The 27,627-nt window shown below is 54.1% G+C and overlaps 1 protein-coding gene across 1 annotated transcript; it reads left to right on the forward strand.

Annotated features, from left to right (window-relative positions):
• Nucleotides 1-1,142: 1,142 nt before the first annotated feature.
• LOC119960447 (copine-6-like) lies at nucleotides 1,143-24,102 on the forward strand. The gene is made up of 8 exons (XM_038788171.1): nucleotides 1,143-1,213; nucleotides 2,291-2,414; nucleotides 13,548-13,681; nucleotides 13,843-13,897; nucleotides 17,062-17,113; nucleotides 17,973-18,106; nucleotides 22,113-22,349; nucleotides 23,540-24,102. Exons 1-8 carry the CDS (start codon nucleotides 1,143-1,145, stop codon nucleotides 23,714-23,716), a joined length of 984 nt encoding a protein of 327 aa, XP_038644099.1. The 3' UTR covers nucleotides 23,717-24,102.
• Nucleotides 24,103-27,627: the final 3,525 nt, after the last annotated feature.

A 27,627-nucleotide genomic window follows, 5' to 3' on the forward strand; every position in this document is an offset into this window, starting at 1 on the left:
GGATAGCGATGAGGACTGTCAGAGGATACAGCAGGATTTAGATCGTTTGGAGACTTGGGCGGAGAGATGGCAGATGGAGTTTAATCCGGACAAATGTGAGGTGATGCATTTTGGAAGGTCTAATGCAGGTCGGGAATATACAGTGAATGGTAGAACCCTCAAGAGTATTGACAGTCAGAGAGATCTAGGTGTACAAGTCCACAGGTCACTGAAAGGGGCAACACAGGTGGAGAAGGTAGTCAAGAAGGCAGACGGCATGCTTGCCTTCATTGGCCGGGGCATTGAGTATAAGAATTGGCAAGTCATGTTGCAGCTGTATAGAACCTTAGTTAGGCCACACTTGGAGTATAGTGTTCAATTCTGGTCGCCACATTACCAGAAGGATGTGGAGGGTTTAGAGAGGGTGCAGAAGAGATTTACCAGGATGTTGCCTGGTATCAAGGGCATTAGCTATGAGGAGCGGTTGAATAAACTCGGTTTGTTCTCACTGGAACAACGGAGGTTGAGGGGCGACCTGATAGAGGTCTGCAAAATTATGAGAGGCATAGACAGAGTGGATAGTCAGAGGCTTTTCCCCAGGGTAGAGGGGTCAATTACTAGGGGGCATAGGTTTAAGGTGCGAGGGGCAAGATTTAGAGGGGATGTACGAGGCAATTTTTTACACAGAGGGTAGTGGGTGCCTGGAACTCGCTGCCGGAGGAGGTGGTGGAAGCAGGGACGATAGTGACGTTTAAGGGGCATCTTGACAAATACAAGAATAGGATGGGAATAGAGGCATACGGACCCCGGAAGTGTAGATTTTAGTTTAGACGGGCAGCATGGTCGGCACAGGCTTGGAGGGCCGAAGGGCCTGTTCCTGTGCTGTACTTTTCTTTGTTCTTTGTGTTCGACACGGTATTCCTCAAGTCGCGGTGAGTGAGAACGGTCATTGTCTCCGTGGTGAAGAGTGGCAACACTTTGCCGACGAAAGCAATGGCCGCCAATCTGATCCATATCTGGCACTATTGAGGTGCAGAGAATCGCCGTTAGCCACACGGTCGATCGCCAGCAGAGTTCCTCAGGAATCGCGTACAATATACAGACAGAGGAAGGGTTGACTTGACGAAGAAATCGTCGCGCGCTCTTTCACAAAAACGTGATCGATGGCGAATCAACTTCAGAAGCAACGTCGGCTGCAGTGCCAGATAGTTCAGCAGTTCCTGAGCATGAAAACGTCAGGGAGAACGTTGAATCTACAAGTTCTGAGCAGCAAGGTCAAACTTTGAGCAGGTCAGCCAGCGTCAGAAGAGAACCTGATCGACTCAATTTGCAGATTCAGACTGTGTTCTAGTTTATAATATATATATTAAACAAACAATTAAATCCCTTTAGACTCACAGGCTAACGATGTCACGTGTAAATATACTGATAATAATGTATTCATTTATGCCTTCGAAGGAAAGGGGATGTGGTGATATCATGTGTTATTCATCGACTGACCACCAGGAGTGTCATTACAATATAAGTTGTGTTGTAATTCTCTCTCTGTCTCTCTGCCTCTCTCACTCTGTCTCTCTCTCTCTCTGTCCCTCTCTCTCTCTCCAACTCTCTGTCTCCATCTCTCTGTCTCCATCTCTCTGTCTCTCTCTCTCACTTCATCTCTCTGTCTCTCTCTCTCTCTGTCACTCTCTCTCTCTCTCTCTGTCTCTTTCTCTCTCTGTCCCTCTCTCTGTCTCCATCTCTCTGTCTCTCTCTCTCTCTCTGTCTCTCTCTCTCTGTCTCTCTCTCTCTCTGTCCCTCTCTCTCTCTGTCTCCATCTCTCCGTCTCCCTCTCTCACTTCATCTCTCTGTCTCTCTCTGTGTCTCTGTCTGTCTCTCTGTCTCTCTGTCTTTGTCTCTCTCTCTGTCTCTGTGTCTCTCTCTGTCTCTCGGTCTCTCTCTGTCCCTCTCTCTCTGTCTCTCTCTGTTTCTCTCACTCCCTCGCTCTCTCTGTCTTTGTCTCTCTCTCTCTGTCTCTCTCTCTCTGTCTCTGTCCCCCTCTCTGTCTCTCTCTCTCCGTCTCTCTCTCTTTGTCTGTCTTTCTCTCTCCCTCTGTCTCTCTGTCTCTCTGTCTCTCTCTCTCTCTGTCTGTCTGTCCCTCTCTCTCTGTCTCTCTCTGTCTCTGTCCCTCTCTCTCTGTCTCTCTCTCTCTGTCTCTCTCTGTCTCTGTCCCTCTCTCTCTGTCTCTCTCTCTCTCTGATTCTCTCTCCGTCTGTCTCTCCCTCCCTCTCTCTCTGTATTTCTCTCTCTCTGTCCCTCCATCTCTGTCTCTCTCTCCGTCTCTCTCTCTCTCTCCGTCTCTCTCTGTCTCTCTCTCTCTATCTCTCTCTCTTCAGGTGGAGAAAGTTCACTCCTTCCTCGATTACATCATGGGTGGCTGCCAAATACTCTTCACGGTGAGGACCCTCTTCATTGGCTGCTGGGCGTTGACGGTTGGTGAATGGCCAATCAGGAGCGGAGATGGACAGTTCCAGTCTCCGTATCCCTCGGTTAGACAAACACTGGGAGCACTGTGCACAGTTCCGGTCTCCGTATCCCTCGGTTAGGCCCACACTGGGAGCACTGTGCACAGTTCCGGTCTCCGTATCCCTCGGATAGACCCACACTGGGAGCACTGTGCACAGTTCCGGTCTCCGTATCCCTCGGTTAGACCCACATTGGGAGCACTGTGCACAGTTCCGGTCTCCGTATCCCTCGGTTAGACCCACACTGGGAGCACTGTGCACAGTTCCGGTCTCCGTATCCCTCGGTTAGACCCACACTGGGAGCACTGTGCACAGTTCCAGTCTCCGTATCCCTCGGTTAGACCACACTGGGAGCACCGTACGCAGTTCCGGTCTCTGTATCCCTCGGTTAGACCCACACTGGGAGCGCCGTGCACAGTTCCGGTGTCCGTATCCCTCGGTTAGACCCACACTGGGAGCACCATGCACAGTTCCGGTCTCCGTATCCCTCGGTTAGACCCACACTGAGAGCGCTGTGCACAGTTCCGGTCTCCGTATCCCTCGGTTAGACCCACGCAGGGAGCACTGTGCACAGTTCCGGTCTCCGTATCCCTCGGTTAGACCCACACTGGGAGCACTGTGCACAGTTCCGGTCTCCGTATCCCTCGGTTAGACCCACGCTGGGAGCACTGTGCCCAGTTCCGGTCTCCCTATCCCTCGGTTAGACCCACACTGTGAGCACTGTGCACAGTTCCGGTCTCCGTATCCCTCGGTTAGACCCACACTGGGAGCACTGTGCACAGTTCCGGTCTCCCTATCCCTCGGTTAGACCCACACTGGGAGCACTGTGCACAGTTCCAGTCTCCGTATCCCTCGGTTAGACCCACACTGGGAGCACTGTGCACAGTTCTGGTCTCCGTATCCCTCGGTTAGACCCACACTGGGAGCACCGTGCACAGTTCCGGTCTCCCTATCCCTCGGTTAGACCCACACTGGGAGCACTGTGCACAGTTCCGGGCTCCGTATCCCTCGGTTAGACCCACACTGGGAGCACCGTGCACAGTTCCAGTCTCCGTATCCCTCGGTTAGACCCACACTGGGAGCACCGTGCACAGTTCCGGTCTCCGTATCCCTCGGTTAGACCCACACTGGGAGCACTGTGCACAGTTCCGGTCTCCGTATCCCTCGGTTAGACCCACACTGGGAGCATTGTGCACAGTTCCAGTCTCCGTATCCCTCGGTTAGACCCACGCTGGGAGCACTGTGCACAGTTCCAGTCTCCGTATCCCTCGGTTAGACCCACACTGGGAGCACCGTGCACAGTTACGGTCTCCGTATCCCTCGGTTAGACCCACACTGGGAGCACTGTGCACAGTTCCGGTCTCCGTATCCCTCGGTTAGACCCACACTGGGAGCACTGTGCACAGTTCCGGTCTCCGTATCCCTTGGTTAGACCCACACTGGGAGCACTGTGCACAGTTCCGGTCTCCGTATCCCTCGGTTAGACCCACACTGGGAGCACCGTGCACAGTTCCGGTCTCCGTATCCCTCGGTTAGACCCACACTGGGAGCACTGTGCACAGTTCCAGTCTCCGTATCCCTCGGTTAGACCCACACTGGGAGCACTGTGCACAGTTCCGGTCTCCGTATCCCTCGGTTAGACCCACACTGGGAGCACTGTGCACAGTTCCGGTCTCCGTATCCCTCGGTTAGACCCACGCTGGGAGCACTGTGCACAGTTCCGGTCTCCGTATCCCTCGATTAGACCCACACTGGGAGCACTGTGCACAGTTCCGGTCTCCGTATCCCTCGGTTAGACCCACACTGGGAGCACTGTGCACAGTTCCGGTCTCCGTATCCCTCGGTTAGACCCACACTGTGAGCACTGTGCACAGTTCCGGTCTCCGTATCCCTCGGTTAGACCACACTGGGAGCACTGTGCACAGTTCCAGTCTCCGTATCCCTCGGTTAGACAAAAACTGGGAGCACTGTGCACAGTTCCGGTCTCCGTATCCCTCGGTTAGACCCACACTGGGAGCACCGTGCACAGTTCCGGTCTCCGTATCCCTCGGTTAGACCCACACTGGGAGCACCGTGCACAGTTCCGGTCTCCGTATCCCTCGGTTAGACCCACACTGGTAGCACTGTGCACAGTTCCAGTCTCCGTATCCCTCGGTTAGACCCACACTGGGAGCACTGTGCACAGTTCCGGTCTCGGTATCTCTCGGTTAGACCCACACTGGGAGCACCGTGCACAGTTCCGGTCTCCGTATCCCTCGGTTAGACCCACACTGGGAGCACTGTGCACAGTTCCGGTCTCCGTATCCCTCAGTTAGACCAACACTGGGAGCACCGTGCACAGTTCCGGTCTCCGTATCCCTCGATTAGACCCACACTGGGAGCACTGTGCACAGTTCCGGTCTCCGTATCCCTCGGTTAGACCCACACTGGGAGCACTGTGCACAGTTCCAGTCTCCGTATCCCTCGGTTAGACCCACGCTGGGAGCACTGTGCACAGTTCCGGTCTCCGTATCCCTCGGTTAGACCCACACTGGGAGCACTGTGCACAGTTCCGGTCTCCGTATCCCTCGGTTAGACCCACACTGGGAGCACTGTGCACAGTTGCGGTCTCCGTATCCCTCGGTTAGACCCACACTGGGAGTACCGTGCACAGTTCCGGTCTCCGTATCCCTCGGTTAGACCCACACTGGGAACACTGTGCACAGTCCCGGTCTCCGTATCCCTCGGTTAGACCCACACTGGGAGCACTGTGCACAGTTCCGGTCTCCGTATCCCTCGGTTAGACCCACACTGGGAGCACTGTGCACAGTTCTGGTCTCCATATCCCTTGGTTAGACCCACACTGGGAGCACCGCGCACAGTTCCGGGCTCCGTATCTCTCGGTTAGACCCACACTGGGACACTGTGCACAGTTCCGGTCTCCGTATCCCCCGGTTAGACCCACACTGAGAGGCTGTGCACAGTTCCAGTCTCCGTATCCCTCGGTTAGACCACACTGGGAGCACCGTGCACAGTTCCGGTCTCCGTATCCCTCGGTTAGACCACACTGGGAGCACTGTGCACAGTTCCGGTCTCCGTATCCCTCGGTTAGACCCACACTGCGAGCACTGTGCACAGTTCCAGTCTCCGTATCCCTCGGTTAGACCCACACTGGGAGCACCGTGCACAGTTCCGGTCTCCGTATCCCTCGGTTAGACCACACTGGGAGCACTGTGCACAGTTCCGGTCTCCGTATCCCTCGGTTAGACCCAAACCCGGAGCACCGTGCACAGTTTCGGTCTCCGTATCCCTCGGCTAGACCACACTGGGAGCACTGTGCACAGTTCCGGTCTCCGTATCCCTCGGTTCGACCACACTGGGAGCACTGTGCACAGTTCCGGTCTCCGTAACCCTCGGTTCGACCACACTGGGAGCACTGTGTACTGTTCTGGTCTCCGTATCTCGGTTAGACCATACTGGGAGCACTGTGCACAGTTCCGGTCTCCGTATCCCTCGGTTTGACCACACTGGGAGCACTGTGCACAGTTCCAGTCTCCGTATCCCTCGGTTAGACCACACTGGGAGCACCGTACGCAGTTCCGGTCTCTGTATCCCTCGGTTAGACCCACACTGGGAGCGCCGTGCACAGTTCCGGTGTCCGTATCCCTCGGTTAGACCCACACTGGGAGCACCATGCACAGTTCCGGTCTCCGTATCCCTCGGTTAGACCCACACTGAGAGCGCTGTGCACAGTTCCGGTCTCCGTATCCCTCGGTTAGACCCACGCAGGGAGCACTGTGCACAGTTCCGGTCTCCGTATCCCTCGGTTAGACCCACACTGGGAGCACTGTGCACAGTTCCGGTCTCCGTATCCCTCGGTTAGACCCACGCTGGGAGCACTGTGCCCAGTTCCGGTCTCCCTATCCCTCGGTTAGACCCACACTGTGAGCACTGTGCACAGTTCCGGTCTCCGTATCCCTCGGTTAGACCCACACTGGGAGCACTGTGCACAGTTCCGGTCTCCCTATCCCTCGGTTAGACCCACACTGGGAGCACTGTGCACAGTTCCAGTCTCCGTATCCCTCGGTTAGACCCACACTGGGAGCACTGTGCACAGTTCTGGTCTCCGTATCCCTCGGTTAGACCCACACTGGGAGCACCGTGCACAGTTCCAGTCTCCGTATCCCTCGGTTAGACCCACACTGGGAGCACCATGCACAGTTCCGGTCTCCGTATCCCTCGGTTAGACCCACACTGGGAGCACTGTGCACAGTTCCCGTCTCCGTATCCCTCGGTTAGACCCACACTGGGAGCATTTTGCACAGTTCCAGTCTCCGTATCCCTCGGTTAGACCCACGCTGGGAGCACTGTGCACAGTTCCAGTCTCCGTATCCCTCGGTTAGACCCACACTGGGAGCACCGTGCACAGTTCCGGTCTCCGTATCCCTCGGTTAGACCCACACTGGGAGCACTGTGCACAGTTCCGGTCTCCGTATCCCTCGGTTAGACCCACACTGGGAGCACTGTGCACAGTTCCGGTCTCCGTATCCCTGGTTAGACCCACACTGGGAGCACTGTGCACAGTTCCGGTCTCCGTATCCCTCGGTTAGACCCACACTGGGAGCACCTGTGCACAGTTCCGGTCTCCGTATCCCTCGGTTAGACCCACACTGGGAGCACTGTGCACAGTTCCGGTCTCCGTATCCCTCGGTTAGACCCACACTGGGAGCACTGTGCACAGTTCCGGTCTCCGTATCCCTCGGTTAGACCCACACTGGGAGCACTGTGCACAGTTCCGGTCTCCGTATCCCTCGGTTAGACCCACGCTGGGAGCACTGTGCACAGTTCCGGTCTCCGTATCCCTCGGTTAGACCCACACTGGGAGCACTGTGCACAGTTCCGGTCTCCGTATCCCTCGGTTAGACCCACACTGGGAGCACTGTGCACAGTTCCGGTCTCCGTATCCCTCGGTTAGACCCACACTGGGAGCACTGTGCACAGTTCCGGTCTCCGTATCCCTCGGTTAGACCACACTGGGAGCACTGTGCACAGTTCCGGTCTCCGTATCCCTCGGTTAGACCCACACTGGGAGCACTGTGCACAGTTCCGGTCTCCGTATCCCTCGGTTAGACCCACACTGGGAGCACCGTGCACAGTTCCGGTCTCCGTATCCCTCGGTTAGACCCACACTGGGAGCACCGTGCACAGTTCCGGTCTCCGTATCCCTCGGTTAGACCCACACTGGGAGCACTGTGCACAGTTCCAGTCTCCGTATCCCTCGGTAGACCCACACTGGGAGCACTGTGCACAGTTCCGGTCTCGGTATCCCTCGGTTAGACCCACACTGGGAGCACCGTGCACAGTTCCGGTCTCCGTGTCCCTCGGTTAGACCCACACTGGGAGCACTGTGCACAGTTCCGGTCTCCGTATCCCTCAGTTAGACCCACACTGGGAGCACCGTGCACAGTTCCGGTCTCCGTATCCCTCGATTAGACCCACACTGGGAGCACTGTGCACAGTTCCGGTCTCCGTATCCCTCGGTTAGACCCACACTGGGAGTACCGTGCACAGTTCCGGTCTCCGTATCCCTCGGTTAGACCCACACTGGGAACACTGTGCACAGTCCCGGTCTCCGTATCCCTCGGTTAGACCCACACTGGGAGCACTGTGCACAGTTCCGGTCTCCGTATCCCTCGGTTAGACCCACACTGGGAGCACTGTGCACAGTTCTGGTCTCCATATCCCTTGGTTAGACCCACACTGGGAGCACCGTGCACAGTTCCGGGCTCCGTATCTCTCGGTTAGACCCACACTGGGACACTGTGCACAGTTCCGGTCTCCGTATCCCCCGGTTAGACCCACACTGAGAGGCTGTGCACAGTTCCAGTCTCCGTATCCCTCGGTTAGACCACACTGGGAGCACCCTGCACAGTTCCGATCTCTGTATCCCTCGGTTAGACCCACACTGGGAGCACTGTACACAGTTCCGGTCTCCGTATCCCTCGGTTAGACCCACAGTGGGAGCACTGTGCAGAGTTCCGGTCTCCGTATCCCTCGGTTAGACCCACACTGGGAGCACCGTGCACAGTTCCGGTCTCTGTATCCCTCGGTTAGACCCACACTGGGAGCACTGTGCACAGTTCCGGTCTCCGTATCCCTCGGTTAGACCCACACTGGGAGCACTGTGCACAGTTCCGGTCTCCGTATCCCTCGGTTAGACCCACACTGGGAGCACTGTGCACAGTTCCGGTCTCCGTATCCCTCGGTTAGACCACACTGGGAGCACTGTGCACAGTTCCGGTCTCCGTATCCCTCGGTTAGACCCACACTGCGAGCACTGTGCACAGTTCCAGTCTCCGTATCCCTCGGTTAGACCCACACTGGGAGCACCGTGCACAGTTCCGGTCTCCGTATCCCTCGGTTAGACCACACTGGGAGCACTGTGCACAGTTCCGGTCTCCGTATCCCTCGGTTAGACCCAAACTCGGAGCACCGTGCACAGTTTCGGTCTCCGTATCCCTCGGCTAGACCACACTGGGAGCACTGTGCACAGTTCCGGTCTCCGTATCCCTCGGTTCGACCACACTGGGAGCACTGTGCACAGTTCCGGTCTCCGTATCCCTCGGTTCGACCACACTGGGAGCACTGTGTACTGTTCTGGTCTCCGTATCTCGGTTAGACCATACTGGGAGCACTGTGCACAGTTCCGGTCTCCGTATCCCTCGGTTTGACCACACTGGGAGCACTGTGAACAGTTCCGGTCTCCGTATCCCTCGGTTAGACCCACACTGGGAGCACTGTGCACAGTTCCAGTCTCCATATCCCTCGGTTAGACCCACACTGGGAGCACCGTGCCCAGTTCCAGTCTCCGTATCCCTCGGTTAGACCCACACTGGGAGCACTGTGCACAGTTCCGGTCTCCGTATCCCTCGGTTAGACCCACACTGGGAGCACTGTGCACAGTTCTGGTCTCCGTACCCTTCGGATAGACCCACACTGGGAACACTGTGCACAGTTCCGGTCTCCGAATCCCTCGGTTAGACCCACACTGGGAGCATTGTGCACAGTTCCGGTCTCCGTATCCCTCGGTTAGACCCACACTGGGAGCACCGTGCACAGTTCCGGTCTCCGTATCCCTCGGTTAGACCACACTGGGAGCACTGTGCACAGTTCCGGTCTCCGTATCCCTCGGTTAGACCCACACTGGGAGCACTGTGCACAGTTCCGATCTCCGTATCCCTCGGTTAGACCCACACTGGGAGCACTGTGCTCAGTTCCGGTCTCAGTATCCCTCGGTTAGATCCACACCGGGAGTACTGTGCACAGTTCCAGTCTCCGTATCCCTCGGTTAGACCCACACTGGGAGCACTGTGCACAGTTCCAGTCTCCGTATCCCTCGGATAGACCCACACTGGGAGCACTGTGCACAGTTCCCGTCTCCGTATCCCTCGGTTAGACCCACACTGGGAGCACCGTGCACAGTTCCGGTCTCCGTATCCCTCGGTTAGACCCACACTGGGAGCACCGTGCACAGTCCCGGTCTCCATATGTTGGTTAGACCCACACTGGGAGCACTGTGCACAGTTCCGGTCTCCGTATCCCTCGGTTAGACCCACACTGGGAGCACTATGCACAGTTCCGGTCTCCGTATCACTCGGTTAGACCCACACTGGGAGCACTGTGCACAGTTCCGGTTTCCGTATCCCTCGGTTCGACCACACTGGGAGCACTGTGCACAGTTCCGGGCTCCGTATCGCTCGGTTAGACCCACACTGTGAGCACTGTGCACAGTTCCGGTCTCCGTATCCCTCGGTTAGACCCACACTGGGAGCACTGTGCACAGTTCCGGTCTCCGTATCCCTCGGTTAGACCCACACTGGGAGCACTGTGCACAGTTCCAGTCTCCGTATCCCTCGGTTAGACCCACACTGGGAGCACTGTGCACAGTTCCGGTCTCCGTATCACTTGGTTAGACCCACACTGGGAGCACTGTGCACAGTTCCGGTCTCCGTATCCCTCGGTTTGACCACACTGGGAGCACTGTGAACAGTTCCGGTCTCCGTATCCCTCGGTTAGACCCATACTGGGAGCACTGTGCACAGTTCTGGTCTCCGTATCTCGGTTAGACCCACACAGGGAGCAGTGCACAGTTCCGGTCTCCGTATCCCTCAGTTAGACCCACACTGGGAGCACTGTGCACAGTTCCGGTCTCCGTATCCCTCAGTTAGACCCACACTGGGAGCACTGTGCACAGTTCCGGTCTCCGTATCCCTCAGTTAGACCCACACTGGGAGCACCGTGCACAGTTCCGGTCTCCGTATCCCTCGGTTATACCACACGGAGCACTGTGCACAGTTCCGGTCTCCGTATCCCTCGGTTAGACCCACACTGGGAGCACTGTGCACTGTTCCGGTCGCCGTATCTCTCGGTTAGACCCACACTGGGAGCACTGTGCACAGTTCTGGTCTCCGTATCCCTCGGTTAGACCCACACTCGGAGCACCGTGCACAGTTCCGGTCTCCGTATCCCTCGGCTAGACCCACACTGGGAGCACCGTGCACAGTTCCGGCCTCCGTACCCTTTGGATAGACCCACACTGGGAACACTGTGCACAGTTCCGGTCTCCGAATCCCTCGGTTAGACCCACACTGGGGGCACCGTGCACAGTTCCGGTCTCCGTATCCCTCGGTTTGACCCACACTGGGAGCACTGTGCACAGTTCCGGTCTCCGTATCCCTCGGTTAGACCCACACTGGGAGCACTGCGCACAGTTCCGGTCTCCGTATCCCTCGGTTAGACCTACACTGGGAGCACTGTGCACAGTTCCGGTCTCCGTATCCCTCGGTTAGACCCACACCGGGAGTACTGTGCACAGTTCCAGTCTCCGTATCCCTCGGTTAGACCCACACTGGGAGCACTGTGCACAGTTCCAGTCTCCGTATCGCTCGGATAGACCCACACTGGGAGCACCGTGCACAGTTCCGGTCTCCGTATCCCTCGGTTAGACCCACACTGGGAGCACCGTGCACAGTCCCGGTCTCCATATGTTGGTTAGACCCACACTGGGAGCACTGTGCACAGTTCCGGCCTCTGTATCCCTTGGTTAGACCCACACTGGGAGCACTGTGCACAGTTCTGGTCTCCGTATCCCTCGGATAGACCACACTGGGAGCACTGTGCACAGTTCCGGTCTCCGTATCCCTCGGTTAGACCCACACTGGGAGCACTGTGAACAGTTCCAGTCTCCGTATCCCTCGGTTAGACCCACACTGGGAGCACTGTGCACAGTTCTGGTCTCCGTATCCCTCGGATAGACCACACTGGGAGCACCGTGCACAGTTCCGGTCTCCGTACCCTTCGGATAGACCCACACTGGGAGTCCCGTGCACAGTCCTGGTCTCCGTATCCCTCGGTTAGACCCACACTTGGAGCACTGTGCACAGTTCAGATGGCCGATTTGCAATTTGTCACTGAGAGACCGCAACTATGTGTAATTAGCAAATCATATCGAACTAAACAGGAAATGTTCCAATATGCAATTGATCTCTAAGTGTCCCCAGGAATTCCAATGTCCACTTCATTTTTAATTTGACCTCAAGTTTCCTCAATTAATCCTTAGATTTTACCCCCCCCCCCCCCCCCCCCCCCCCCCCACCCCCTCTCCCTCAATGCCAGCAAAACTAAAGAGCTGGTCATTGACTTCAGGAAGCAAAGTACTGTACACACCCCTGTCAGCATCAATGGGGCCGAGGTGGAGATGGTTAGCAGTTTCAAATTCCTAGGGGTGCACATCTCCAAAAATCTGTCCTGGTCCACCCACGTCAACGCTATCACCAAGAAAGCACAACAGTGCCTATACTTCCTCAGGAAACTAAGGAAATTCGGCATGTGCACATTAACCCTTACCAACTTTTACAGATGCACTATAGAAAGCATCCTATCGGGCTGCATCACAGCCTGGGTATGGCAACTGCTCGGCCCAGGACCGCAAGGAACTTCAGAGAGTCGTTAACACCGCCCAGTCCATCACACGAACCCGCATCCCATCCATCGACTCCATCTACACCTCCCGCTGCCTGGGGAAAGCGGGCAGCATAATCAAAGACCCCCTCCCACCCGGCTTACTCACTCTTCCAACTTCTTCCATCGGGCAGGAGATACAGAAGTCTGAGAACACGGACGAACAGACTCAAAAACAGCTTCTTCCCCACTGTCACCAGGCTCCTAAACGACCCTCTTATGGACTGTCCTCATTAACACTACACCCTGTCTGCTTCATCCGATGCCGGTGTCTATGTAGTTACATTGTATATCTTGTGTTGCCCTATTATGTATTTTCTTTTATTCCCTTTTCTTCCCATGTACTTAATGATCTGTTGAGCTGCTCACATAAAAATACTTTTCACTGTACCTCGGTACACGTGACAGTAAACAAATCCAATCTATCTCAGGGCTAGAGAAAAGCCAGGACATTGGCCTCTCTCACACCCTGGACTCCCGGGTCTTCCGACACTCCGGAAACACTTCCAATCCTGGACTCGGGATCACCTTCGGCCTCAGCACCTGCGACATTGCGTCAGCGAACCTCCACCAGAATCCCTCCAGTGTCGGACAGGCCCAAAACATGTGGACATCGTTCACGGGGACCCCCCCCCCCCCCCGACACCTAACCCCACCTCCTCAAAACACCTGCTCATTCTGGCCACTATCATATGTGCGCACTTTAAACTGAACTAGCGGACGAGGAGGACACATTAACCCTCCTCAGACCCTCCTCCCATATCCCTCCCCAGCACTTCCACTTCCGCTCAACCTCTCCTATCTGGGAACCCCGGATTTAATATTTGCAATTAGTCTCTGACTGACCCCAGGATTTCACAAGTTACAATTGATCTCTCAGTGACCCAAATTTTAGCCCCTTCGCGATTATCTTTGAAGTCACCCTCGGGTTTCAATTCGGACAATCAGTCTTCGAGGGCGCGCACGATTTTCGGCAACTTCCAATTCGCCTCAAAGCCAGTGGGGAATTTTCGGATTGGCAATTGCTCTCTCAGTGACCCCAGTCCTCCTCGGCCTCGCCTCTAGGTCGCCATCGACTTCACGGCTTCGAACGGGGACCCCAGGAACTGCCAATCGCTGCACTTCATCAATCACAGCCAACCGAATGAGTACCTGAAGGCGTTGACGGCGGTCGGAGAGATTTGCCAGGACTACGACAGGTAAAGGGGGAAGTGGTGGTGGTGGGCGGAGGGGGGGGTGGGGGTTGGGGGGGTGGGGGGAGGGGGCAGGGGCAGTGAGGTCGGCGCCAGGGTCACGTTCGACCCTGAGCGAGAAAATCCCCACACACGGATCATGATTAACAAACACATTTCTGTTACAGCGACAAGAAATTTCCTGCGTACGGATTCGGAGCAAGGGTTCCACCAGATTATGAGGTGAGAGGTGTCAAGAATATTGGAGTTACAGACTGGAATCTAATCGAGGGGTTCAGGGTGGTTTATATATAGAATAACAGATACCCGGGAGTGAGTTACAGACTGGAATCTAATCGAGGGGTTCAGGGTGGTTTATATATAGAATAACAGATACCCGGGAGTGAGTTACAGACTGGAATCTAATCGAGGGGTTCGGGGTGGTTTATATATAGAATAACAGATACCCGGGAGTGAGTTAGAGACTGGAATCTAATCGAGGGGTTCGGGGGGGTTTATATATAGAATGACAGATACCCGGGAGTGAGTTACAGACTGGAATCTAATCGAGGGGTTCGGGTGGTTTATATATAGAATAACAGATACCCGGGAGTGAGTTACAGACTGGAATCTAATCGAGGGGTTCGGGATGGTTTATATATAGAACAACAGATACCCGGGAGTGAGTTACAGACTGGAATCTAATCGAGGGGTTCGGGATGGTTTATATATAGAATAACAGATACCCGGGGGTGAGTTACAGACTGGAATCTAATCGAGGGGTTCGGGATGGTTTATAAATAGAATAACAGATACCCGGGAGTGAGTGACAGACTGGAATCTAATCGAGGGGTTCGGGGTGGTTTATATATAGAATAACAGATACCCGGGAGTGAGTTACAGACTGGAATCTAATCGAGGGGTTCGGGGTGGTTTATATATAGAATAACAGATACCCGGGAGTGAGTTAGAGACTGGAATCTAATCGAGGGGTTCGGGGGGGTTTATATATAGAATGACAGATACCCGGGAGTGAGTTACAGACTGGAATCTAATCGAGGGGTTCGGGGTGGTTTATATATAGAATAACAGATACCCGGGAGTGAGTTACAGACTGGAATCTAATCGAGGGGTTCGGGATGGTTTATATATAGAACAACAGATACCCGGGAGTGAGTTACAGACTGGAATCTAATCGAGGGGTTCGGGATGGTTTATATATAGAATAACAGATACCCGGGGGTGAGTTACAGACTGGAATCTAATCGAGGGGTTCGGGATGGTTTATAAATAGAATAACAGATACCCGGGAGTGAGTGACAGACTGGAATCTAATCGAGGGGTTCGGGGTGGTTTATATATAGAATAACAGATACCCGGGAGTGAGTTACAGACTGGAATCTAATCGAGGGGTTCAGGGTGGTTTATATATAGAATAACAGATACCCGGGAGTGAGTTACAGGCTGGAATCTAATCGAGGGGCTCGGGGATGGTTTATATATAGAATAACAGATATCCGGGAGTGAGTTACAGACTGGAATCTAATCGAGGGGGTCGGGGTGGTCTATATATAGAATAACAGAAACCCGGGAGTGTGTTACAGACTGGAATCTAATCGAGGGGTTCAGGATGGTTTATATATAGAATAACAGATACCCGGGAGTGAGTTACAGACTGGAATCTAATCGAGGGGTTCAGAGTGGTTTATATATAGAATAACAAATACCCGGGAGTGAGTTACAGACTGGAATCTAATCGAGGGGTTCGGGGTGGTTTATATATAGAATAACAGATACCCGGGAGTGAGTTACAGACTGGAATCTAATCGAGGGGTTCAGGGTGGTTTATATATAGAATAACAGATACCCGGGAGTGAGTTACACACTGGAATCTAATCGAGGGGTTCAGGGTGGTTTATATATAGAATAACAGATACCCGGGAGTGAGTTACACACTGGAATCTAATCGAGGGGGTTCGGGGTGGTTTATATATAGAATAACAGATACCCGGGTGTGAGTTACAGACTGGAATCTAATCGAGGGGTTCAGGGTGGTTTATATATAGAATAACAGATACCCGGGAGTGAGTTACAGACTGGAATCTAATCGAGGGGTTCAGGGTGGTTTATATATAGAATAACAGATACCCGGGAGTGAGTTACAGGCTGGAATCTAATCGAGGGGTTCGGGGATGGTTTATATATAGAATAACAGATATCCGGGAGTGAGTTACAGACTGGAATCTAATCGAGGGGGTCGGGGTGGTCTATATATAGAATAACAGAAACCCGGGAGTGTGTTACAGACTGGAATCTAATCGAGGGGTTCAGGATGGTTTATATATAGAATAACAGATACCCGGGAGTGAGTTACAGACTGGAATCTAATCGAGGGGTTCAGAGTGGTTTATATATAGAATAACAAATACCCGGGAGTGAGTTACAGACTGGAATCTAATCGAGGGGTTCGGGGTGGTTTATATATAGAATAACAGATACCCGGGAGTGAGTTACAGGCTGGAATCTAATCGAGAGGTTCGGGGATGGTTTATATATAGAATAACAGATATCCGGGAGTGAGTTACAGACTGGAATCTAATCGAGGGGTTCAGAGTGGTTTATATATAGAATAACAGATACCCGGGAGTGAGTTACAGGCTGGAATCTAATCGAGGGGTTCGGGGTGGTTTATATATAGAATAACAGATACCCCGGGAGTGAGTTACAGACTGGAATCTAATCGAGGGGTTCGAGGTGGTTTATATATAGAATAACAGATACCCGGGAGTGAGTTACAGACTGGAATCTAATTGAGGGGTTCGGAGTGGTTTATATATAGAATAACAGATACCCGGGAGTGAGTTACAGGCCGGAATCTAATCGAGGGGTTCGGGATGGTTTATATAAAGAATAACAGATACCCGGGAGTGTGTTACAGACTGGAAACTAATCGAGGGGTTCAGGGTGGTTTATATATAGAATAACAGATACCCGGGAGTGAGTTACAGACTGGAATCTAATCGAGGGGTTCGGGGGGGTTTATATATAGAATAACAGATACCCGGGAGTGAGTTACAGACTGGAATCTAATCGAGGGGTTCAGGGTGGTTTATATATAGAATAACAGATACCCGGGAGTGATTTACAGACTGGAATCTAATCGAGGGGTTCAGGGTGGTTTATATATAGAATAACAGGCACCCGGGAGTGTGTTACATACTGGAATCTAATCGAGGGGTTCAGGGTGGTTTATAATTAGAATAACAGATACCCGGGAGTGAGTTACAGACTGGAATCTAATCGAGGGGTTCAGGGTGGTTTATAATTAGAATAACAGATACCTGGGAGTGAGTCTTGATTCATAATTGATCAAATTCTTCTGACTACGTTTTTGTTTTCGAATCCAGGTGTCACATGATTTTCCATTGAACTTCAATGCCAGTAATCCGGAGTGTGATGGTGAGTTTTAAAAGCATACACACACTCACACACGTTCACACTCATTCACACTCACACACACACACACTCACACATTCCCACACACACACTCACGCACAAACAGACTCACAGACACAGACACACACACACGCACAAACACACTCATAAACATTCGCACACCAATAGTAGCACAGTGGTTGGCACTGTAGCTTCACAGCGCCAGGGTCCCGGGTTCGATTCCCGGCTTGGGTCTGTTCGGAGTCCGCACGTACTCCCCGTGTCTGCGTGGGTTTCCTCCGGGTGCTCCAGTTTCCTCCCACAAGCCCTGAAAGACGTGCTGGTGGGTGAATTGAACATTCTGAATTCTCCCTCTGTGTACCCGAACAGGCGCCGGAGTGTGGGGACTAGGGGCTTTTCACAGTAACATCATTGCAGTGTTAATGTAAGCCTACTTGTGACAATAATAAAGATGATTATTCTACACACACACACACACACTTACCGAGACAAACACACACTGACACACATGCACTCTCACACACATGCACACTCTCACGCACACACACACACTCACTTCCTCGCACACACTCAGACTCTCACAAACACACACTCGCACACACACGCACTCACCCACACACTCTCTCACACATGCTCTCTCTCACAAACACACACTCACGCACACGCACTCACCCACACACGCGCTCACACACTCTCAAACACGCACTCGCGCACACTCTCAACCGCGCACCCACATGCACCCTCACGCACGCGCTCACACGCGCACGTGCACACTCATGCACTCAATCCCACACGAGCTCACTCGCGGGTGAGCGGATTTGACCGAACTCTCACTCTGTCTCTCTCTGTGTCTCTGAATCAGAGATTAAGGGTGTGATTACTGCTTACCAGAGGTGCCTGCCGAAGATCAAACTGTACGGACCCACCAATGTCTCCCCAATTATCCTGAGGGTCAGCAAACACGCCCAGGAGGAAATGCAGACCAAGATCGCCTCGGTAGGTGACGGGAGGTGGTGGGGGGGGGGGCGAGGGTGTTTGTGATTCGTGCTGTTCCTGAGACCTTGCAGACGCCCATTCCACTCCGCGCGCGCGGTCCTGTGTTGCACACCTCTCCTCGCAGCGAGGCATTGCCAGCCGGCAATTCGACTGCGGGGGGCAGCGCCGGAAACCCCGCCCTGTACTTTTTGACGCGGGAAACGCGACGGGAGCTTGTGGGGGTGGAGGGGGGGAACCAAAATCTGAAAAGAAGGTTATTGTCACAATGGCAGGAAGTTGCAAAGCTCTAACATTGGAGAGGGATCTGGGAGTCCGTGTCCATGAATCACAAAAGGCTTGTCGACAGGCACAGCAAGGGTTTGCGCAGAAACGGAGAAAATAGGAGCAGGAAGAGCGAATTCGGCCCCTCGAGCCTGCTCTGCCATTCTTTATGATCATGGCTGATCATCCGACTCAATAGCCTGTCTCCACCTTCCCCCCCCTTGATCCCCTTCGGCCGATGTGCGATATAGAACATAGAGCATAGAACAGTACAGCACAGAACAGGCCCTTCGGCCCTCGATGTTGTGCCGAGCAATGATCACCCCACTCAAACCCACGTATCCACCCTATACCCGTAACCCAACAACTCCCCCTTAACCTTACTTTTTAGGACACTACGGGCAATTTAGCACGGCCAATCCACCTAACCCGCACATCTTTGGACTGTGGGAGGAAACCGGAGCACCCGGAGGAAACCCACGCACACACGGGGAGGACGTGCAGACTCCGCACAGGCAGTGACCCAGCCGGGAATCGAACCTGGGACCCTGGAGCTGTGAAGCATTGATGCTAACCACTATGCTACCCTGCTGCCCCAACTGCTTCTTGAAACTATGCACTGTTTTAGACTCAACTACTTCCCGTGGTAACTAATTCCACAGTCCGACCACGCTCTGGGTGAAGAAGTGTCTCCTCACCTCTGTCCGTAATGGTCTCCCCCGTATCCTCAGACGGTGACCCTGGTTCTGGACACACCCCACCATCAGAATCCTTCCTGCCTCTACCCTGTCCTGTTAGAATTCAATAGGTTTCTATAAGATCCCCCCCTCATTGTTCTGAACTCCAGCGAGTATTAAAACATGCCGCTGTGCAGAGAGACCTGGGTGTGCTAGTGCATGAGTCGCAAAAAGTTGGTTTACAAGTGCAACAGGTGATTAAGAAGGCGAATGGAGTTTTGTCCTTCATTGCTGGAGGGATGGAGTTTAAGACTAGGGAGGTTATGTTGCAATTGTATAAGGTGTTAGTGAGGCCACACCTGGAGTGTTGTGTTCAGTTTTGGTCTCCTTACCTGAGAAAGGACGTACTGGCGCTGGAGGGTGTGCAGAGGAGATTCACTAGGTTAATCCCAGAGCTGAAGGGATTGGATTACGAGGCGAGGTTGAGTAGACTGGGACTGTACTCGTTGGAATTTAGAAGGATGACGGGGAGATCTTATAGAAACATATAAAATTATGAATGGAATAGATAGGATAGATGTGGGGAGGTTGTTTCCACTGGCGGGTGAAAGCAGAACTAGGGGGCATAGCCTCAAAATAAGGCGGAAGTAGATTTAGGACTGAGTTTAGGAGGAACCTCTTCACCCAAAGGGTTGTGAATCTATGGAATTCCTTGCCCAGTGAAGCAGTTGAGGCTCCTTCATTAAATGTTTTTAAGGTAAAGATAGATAGTTTTTTGAAGAATAAAGGTATTAAGGGTTATAGTGTACGGACGGAAAGTGGAGCTGAGTCCACAAAAGATCAGCCATGATCTAATTGAATGGCGGAGCAGGCTCGAGGGGCCAGATGGCCTACTCTTGCTCCTAGTTCTTGTGTTCTTATGAATACAATCCCAACCGACTCCATCTCTCCTCGTACGTCAGTCCTCTGAGTAAATACATCATCTTACCAAGCTGAAATCGAATAAATTTACTCCACAGGGACCCCCCGCCCCTTAATCCAAACAAAACCGCACGGGTCTAAGCTTTTTATGGGGCCTTAATTGCACCCCGGTTCCTGATCTTTCAAAGCAGGATTCTCTTCAAACATGACTGCAGCAGTCAAACACACACTAACCCAGACGGTTCACCCTTACCACGCCAAATACCTGTGATATTGTATGTCTGAAATTTCTAAATTCATCACAGGGGCGACTTGATTGAGACATTTCAGATCCTGAGCGGCTTATCGGCAGGGTGGATGTGGAGAGGATGTAACATCTTGTGGAATGTTTAATGTCTTGTGGGAAGAATCTAGAACCAGCTTCAGTTTCAAAATAAGGGGGACGCCCATTTGGGATAGGGATGAGGAGCAGTGACTCTCTGGAACTTTGTCCCTCGTGACGGGGGTGGGAATGCGGGGTTGATGTTACAATTAGATCAGCCACGATTTTATTGAATGGGGGGGGGCACGGGGGGAGGGAGCAAGTTCGAGAGGGTGGGCCAGTCCCTGCTCTCAATCCCTCTGTTCGTATATGCCGATGTTGGATGGGCAAGTGGGCGGCACTTTCGCATCAAGTCCTCCGACAGCTCTACCGGTGACCAAGCGATGGTCGTCGGTCGTGGCGGGGCCTCTCCGAAGCTTTGTGTGTTCGTAGGCATCCTCTGCAGACAAAAGGGACCTGTTCAAGACCCGCACATTCTTTTTTTTTTAACGAACAATTTTATTGAGGTATTTTACAGCATTGTAAACAGTTACAGATAACAAAGAAACAAAAATGTGCAAACATCAACGTAAAACCAACACTTCAATCAAACCGTACCGCACAAGCCCGCTCCTCTCCCATCGACACTACCTGCCTAATTATCCCTCCTACTCCACTCTAATCTCCCCCCCCTCCCCCCCTCTTCCTCCTCCCTCCCCCCCACCGTGACGTTCACTCTCCCGCGAAGAAGCCGCTAAATGGTTGCCTGCTTCGGACGAACCCCTCAAGGCGAACTTAATTTTTTTCCATACCCAGAAAGCTTTGACATGTCCGAATGCCATAGTTGGTTCTTCGGGGGCTTTGAGTCCCTCCACGCCAGCAGAATTCGTCGGCGGGCTATCAGGGAAGCAAAGGCCAGAACAGCGGCCTCTTTCTCCCCCTGGACTCCCGGGTCTTCCGAAACCCCAAATAATGCCACCACTGGACCCATCGCCACCCTTGTTTTTAGCACCCGGGACATGACGCCCGCAAATCCCTCCCAGTACCCCCTCAGCTGAGGGTATGCCCAAAACATGTGAACGTGGTTCGCTGATCCTCCCGCGCACCTAGCGCATTTGTCCTCTACCCCAAAGAATTTGCTCATCCGAGCCACCGTCGTGTGGGCCCGGTGGACGACCTTAAATTGAATCAGGCCGAGCCTGGCACATGTCGCGGTCGATTTTACCCTACTCAGGGCCTCTGCCCACAGCCCGTCCTCCATCTCCCCCCCAAGCTCCTCCTCCGCGCATTTTCTTTTTGCTGATGACTCAGACGGGTGCCTGTCGTCGCAAGTTACCTTCTCCGTGAACCCGGCCAATCGGCGGGGACTTGCCAATCAGGGAGCACCCTTTTCCCACGAAGTATAAATGGTCGTGAGGGTGCAGAATTCGGGGGTTTTTGTTTTTCTTCCGAGGAATGAAGTATTTCTTTCAGAAACGGGGCCAGTTGCGATCTGGAAGGTGCCGTCTGAGAGGACGATCGGAGCGGTGTCCCGCGGGGAATGGGAGAAATACTCAATGGGGAACAATTTGCAGAGATATGCGGTTGGGGGTGGGGGTGGATGTGGGGGGGGGGGGGGGGGAGAGCTGGCCGAGGGGCACGGAGGGTGGAGAGGGCTGAATGGCCCCCCCCTGCAATGCGATCCACCGCAGAGTTTGTAAAATCCACGGCAGTTTGTAAAAGACCGGTTTGGGAATTCAGGTGTGTGGGTTTGCGATGGACTTGGGTGGCATTTTCTTGGGCAGTCGATTGGAGCCGCTATTGACGTCCCTCATTTCCTCCCCCCCCCACCCTCTTTCCCCTCCAGAAGTACTACATCCTCCTGATCCTGACGGACGGTGTGGTGACCGATATCGGGGAGACGCGGGACGCCATCGTGGAGGCCTCTCACCTCCCGATGTCCATCATCATCGTGGGCGTGGGCAACGCCGACTTCACCGACATGCGGACCCTGGACGGCGACGACGGGATCCTGCTCTCCACCCGTGACCGGGCGGCCGCCCGCGACATCGTGCAGTTCGTCCCATTCCGGGATTTCAAGAAGGTACGCCCTCCTCTACGAGCGTCTCTTTATGGTCCCAAATCCAAGGGGTTCGGCCTAGATTACGGGTTGAAACTCCGGAGGTGGAACCTACATTAGAGGCTGCAATTTTAGTAGTTGGGCCTAGATTATAGGCTGGGCGGCCCCAGTGTCACAGTGGTTAGCACTGCTGCCTCCAGGGACCCGGGTTCAATTCCGGCCTCAGGTCACTGTCTGTGCGGAGTTTTCACGCTCTCCCCGTGTGTGTGCGTGGGTTTCCTACGGGTGCTCTGGTTTCCTCCCACAGTCCAAAGACGTGCAGGTTAGGTGGATTGGCCGTGTTAAATTGCCCCTTAGTGTCCAAAGGTGAGGGAGGGTTACAGAGATAGGATGGAGGCATGGGTTTAAGTTTGGTGCTCTTGCCAAGGGCTGGTGCAGACTCGATGGGTCGAATGGCCTCCTTCTGCACTGTAAAATCTATGATCTATGATCAGAGAAGTTGGACATACCTTATGGTTTGAAATCCTCGGATTTGGGCCTAGATTATGGTCTGAAATCCTCGTATTTGGGCCGAGATTATGGTCTGAAATCCTCGGATTTGGGCCTAGATTATGGTTTGAAATCCTCGGATTTGGGCCTAGGTTATGGTCTGAAATCCTCGGATTTGGGCCTAGATTATGGTCTGAAATCCTCGGATTTGGGCCTGGATTATGGTCTGAAATCTTCGGAGTTGGGCCTAGATTATGGTCTGAAATCCTCGGATTTGGGCCTGGATTATGGTCTGAAATCTTCGGAGTTGGGCCTAGATTATGGTTTGAAATCCTCGGATTTGGGCCGAGATTATGGTCTGAAATCTTCGGAGCTGGGCCGAGATTATGGTCTGAAGCCCTCGTTGTTAGGCCTACTTTATGGTCTCAAATCCAAAGTTTTGGGCCTATCTTATGGGTTAAAACCCCAGGTGTTGAACCTAGTTTACAGGTTGAACGTTTAGGAGTTGGGCCGAGATGCTGGTCTGAAATTAGAGGAGTGAGGCCTAGATTATAGGCTAAAATTGGGCGACATTTGGGCCTAATTTAGGATTCAAACCCCAGGATGTTTGGCGTTAAGGTTGTGGGGCTCAGAGAAGGGGGAGAGGGAGAGGTGGGGGGGAGGAGTGAGAACGAGATGAATGACTCATGGTTGACTACCACACCGGTTGTCCCTTTTGTCCCCAGACCCCGGCCTCGGCGCTGGCCAAGTGCGTGTTGGCCGAGGTGCCCAAGCAGGTGGTGGAATTCTACGCCAGCCAGGGCATCGGTCCTGAGCCCAAGCAGAGCGACGGCCCCGCGGTGAGGGACGAAGGAGACGGGGAGGAAAATGGCGGCAGCGGAGGAGATGGCACTTCCTCTTGAGGCCAACGTCGGACCTTGACGGCGGCCCATGACGTTCCCTGAAGGCCGGATCGACGGACGTGACGAAGATGCCGCCTCCCCGCCCGCCTGAATTTTAAATACCCCTCCCCTCCCCTCCCCCCTCCCTCGAGGCCCCTCTGCATGTGATAGGCCCAGAGCCTGGCCAATGGGCTTGTAAGGGGTGGGGGAGTGGTTGGCATTGGTGGAAGGTTGAGCAGCAACTTGCAAGGTTTGATGGTCCCCCTTCAGCTCATTCTCCGCCCTGACCTCCACCCTTACCCCCCCTCACCCCCCTCCCCAATACCGCCAACCCTCTCCGTTGCCCCAAACCAACCCCCCCTCCCCTCCCCCCGTCCATCCTACCTAACCCAGCTTTGCCACCAGTAAGGCCTGGGTTTGTTAAGAGGGGGCGATGGACTGAGTGGGGAAGACAGACAGTAAGCTCCACTTCCGGGAGGGAGGGGGGGGGGGTTGGGAAATGGCGAGGCGGGGGGTGGGGGGGTTAATCGGGGACAGGTTCACAGGGAGGGTCCGTCAGATCGAACTCTGTGCATGCGAGAGGCCTTCCCTGCGGCCCTCTGGTGATTGAATATTAAAGATGGTGGTTTGCAGTGCACAGCCCGGCCTCTTCTTTCTGTTCTCGGTCTATGTCCCCCTCCTCCCCAAACCCCCCCCCCCCCCCAACCCAGACACCCACACCCCCCCCCCCCCCCCCATCCTCTATATCGCACCTCCCAGTCCGCATCCACCCTCCGATTCACATTCTGAGGGGTCACAACACTCACTTGCAACAAGAAACAGACCTTCATATCATCAACATTCTCTATCTCTCTCTCGCTCTTTCTCGCTCTCTCTCTCTCTCTTTCTGTCTCTATCTCTCTCCACTCTCTGTCTCTTTCTCTATCTCTCTCTCTGTCTCTCTCTCACTGTGTCTCTCTCACTCTGTCTCTCACTCTCTCTCTCTCTGTCTCTTTCTGGGTCTCTCTCTCTGTCTCTCTCTCAATGTCTCTGGCTCTCTGTCTCTCTCTCTCCCCCTCTCTCTCTCTCTCTGTCTCTCGCTCTCTGTCCCTCTCTCTCTCTCTCTCTGTCTTTCTCTGTCTCTCCCTCTCTGTCTCTCTCTCTCTGACTCTCTCTCTCTCTGTCCCCCTCTCTCTCTGTCTCTCTCTCTCTGTCCCTCTCGCTCTCTGTCTCTCTCCCTCTCTGTCTCTCTCCCTCTCTCTGTCTCTTTCTCTCTCTGTCTCTCTCGCTCTCTGTCTCTGTCTCTCTCCCTCTCTGTCTCTGTCTCTCTCTCTGTCTCTCTCTCTCTCTCTCTCTCTCCCTCTGTCTCTCTCTGTCTCTCTCCCTCTGTGTCTCTCTCTGTCTCTCTCCCTCTCTCTGTCTCTCTCTGTCTCTGTCTCTCCTCTCTCTCTCTCTCTCTGTCTCTCTCCCTCTCTCTGTCTCTCTCTCTCTCTGTCTCTCTCCCTCTCTGTCTCTCTCCCTCTCTCTGTCTCTCCCTCTCTCTCTGTCTCTATCTCTCTCTCTCTCTCTCCCTCTCTGTCTCTCTCTCTCTCTCTGTCTCTCTCTACAGTTCCCAATCTGGATGACAATCCAGCCCCTGCAGGGGCTGTTTGAATCAGTGACTCTGTCCGTGTCTTCATGGTGAGACAGACTGTGTGTGTGTGTGTGTGTGTGTGGGAGTCAGGCAGCTGGAACTGGAACTGTCATCGTGTCTCACACTGGATTAAACATCAAATGGATTTTCAATGTCGCTAATTAAATCACCCTCAATCTCAACACCGCAATTATCCCACGTAAATGGGCAGAGCTGATTGGAATACTAAACAGCAAAATCTGAAAATATCTCAATCAAAACCATACCCTGCTGCACTGTCAGAGGGTCAGTACTGAGGGAGTGCGGCACTGTCAGAGGGTCAGTACTGAGGGAGAGCCGCACTGTCAGAGGGTCAGTACTGAGGGAGTGCTGCACTGTCAGAGGGTCAGTACTGAGGGAGTGCTGCACTGTCAGAGGGTCAGTACTGAGGGGGTGCCGCACTGCCAGAGGGTCAGTACTGAGGGAGTGCTGCACTGTCAGAGGGTCAGTACTGAGGGAGTGCTGCACTGTCAGAGGGTCAGTACTGAGGGAGTGCTGCACTGTCAGAGGGTCAGTACTGAGGGAGTACCGCACTGTCAGGGGGTCAGTACTGAGGGAGTGCTGCACTGTCAGAGGGTCAGTACTGAGGGAGTGCCGCACTGTCAGAGGGTCAGTACTGAGGGAGTGCCGCACTGTCAGAGGGTCAGTACTGAGAGAGTGCTGCACTGTCAGAGGGTCAGTACTGAGGGAGGGCTGCACTGTCAGAGGGTCAGTACTGAGGGAGTGCCGCACTGTCAGAGGGCCAGTGCTGAGGGAGTGCTGCACTGTCAGAGGGTCAGTACTGAGGGAGTGCTGCACTGTCAGAGGGTCAGTACTGAGGGAGTGCCGCACTGTCAGAGGGTCAGTACCGAGGGAGTGTCGCACTGTCAGAGGGTCAGTACTGAGGGAATGCTGCACTGTCAGAGGGTCAGTACTGAGGGAGTGCCGCACTGTCAGAGTGTCAGTACTGAGGGAGTGTCGCACTGTCAGAGGGTCAGTACTGAGGGAGTGCTGCACTGTCAGAGGGTCAGTACTGAGGGAGTGCCGCACTGTCAGAGTGTCAGTACTGAGGGAGTGTCGCACTGTCAGAGGGTCAGTACTGAGGGAGTGCTGCACTGTCAGAGGGTCAGTACTGAGGGAGTGCTGCACTGTCAGAGGGTCAGTACTGAGGGAGTGCCGCACTGCCAGAGGGTCAGTACTGAGGGAGTGCCGCACTGTCAGAGGGTCAGTACTGAGGGAGTGCTGCACTGTCAGAGGGTCAGTACTGAGGGAGTGCCGCACTGTCAGAGGGTCAGTACTGAGGGAGTGCCGCACTGTCAGAGGGTCAGTACTGAGGGAGTGCCGCACTGTCAGAGGGTCAGTAATGAAGGACTGCCGCACTGTCAGAGGATCAGTACTGAGGGAGTGCCGCACTGTCAGAGGGTCAGTACTGAGGGAGTGCCGCACTGTCAGAGGGTCAGTAATGAAGGACTGCCGCACTGTCAGAGGGTCAGTACTGAGGGAGTGCCGCACTGTCAGAGGGTCAGTACTGAGGGAGTGCTGCACTGTCAGAGGCTCTGTACTGAGGGAGCGCCACACTGTCAGAGGGTCAGTACTGAGGGAGTGCCGCACTGTCAGAGGGTCAGTACTGAGGGAGTGCCGCACTGTCAGAGGGTCAGTACTGAGGGAGTGCCGCACTGTCAGAGGGTCAGTACTGAGGGAGTGCCGCACTGTCAGAGGGTCAGTACTGAGGGAGTGCTGCACTGTCAGAGGGTCAGTACTGAGGGAGTGCCGCACTGTCAGAGGGTCAGTAATAAAGGACTGCCGCACTGTCAGAGGGTCAGTACTGAGGGAGTGCCGCACTGTCAGAGGGTCAGTACTGAGGGAGTGCCGCACTGTCAGAGGGTCAGTACTGAGGGAGCGCCGCACTGTCAGAGGGTCAGTAATGAGGGAGTGCTGCACTGTCAGAGGGTCAGTACTGAGGGAGTGCCGCACTGTCAGAGGGTCAGTACTGAGGGAGTGCTGCACTGTCAGAGGGTCAGTACTGAGGGAGTGCTGCACTGTCAGAGGGTCAGTACTGAGGGAGCGCCGCACTGTCAGAGGGTCAGTACTGAGGGAGTGCTGCACTGTCAGAGGGTCAGTACTGAGGGAGTGCTGCACTGTCAGAGGGTCAGTACTGAGGGAGTGCCGCACTGTGAGAGTGTCAGTACTGAGGGAGTGCTGCACTGTCAGAGGGTCAGTACTGAGGGAGTGCCGCACTGTCAGAGGGTCAGTACTGAGGGAGTGCCGCACTGTCAGAGGGTCAGTACTGCGGGAGTGCTGC

The sequence above is a fragment of the Scyliorhinus canicula genome, unplaced genomic scaffold, assembly GCF_902713615.1.
Source record: "Scyliorhinus canicula unplaced genomic scaffold, sScyCan1.1, whole genome shotgun sequence".
Lineage (NCBI taxonomy): Eukaryota > Metazoa > Chordata > Chondrichthyes > Carcharhiniformes > Scyliorhinidae > Scyliorhinus > Scyliorhinus canicula.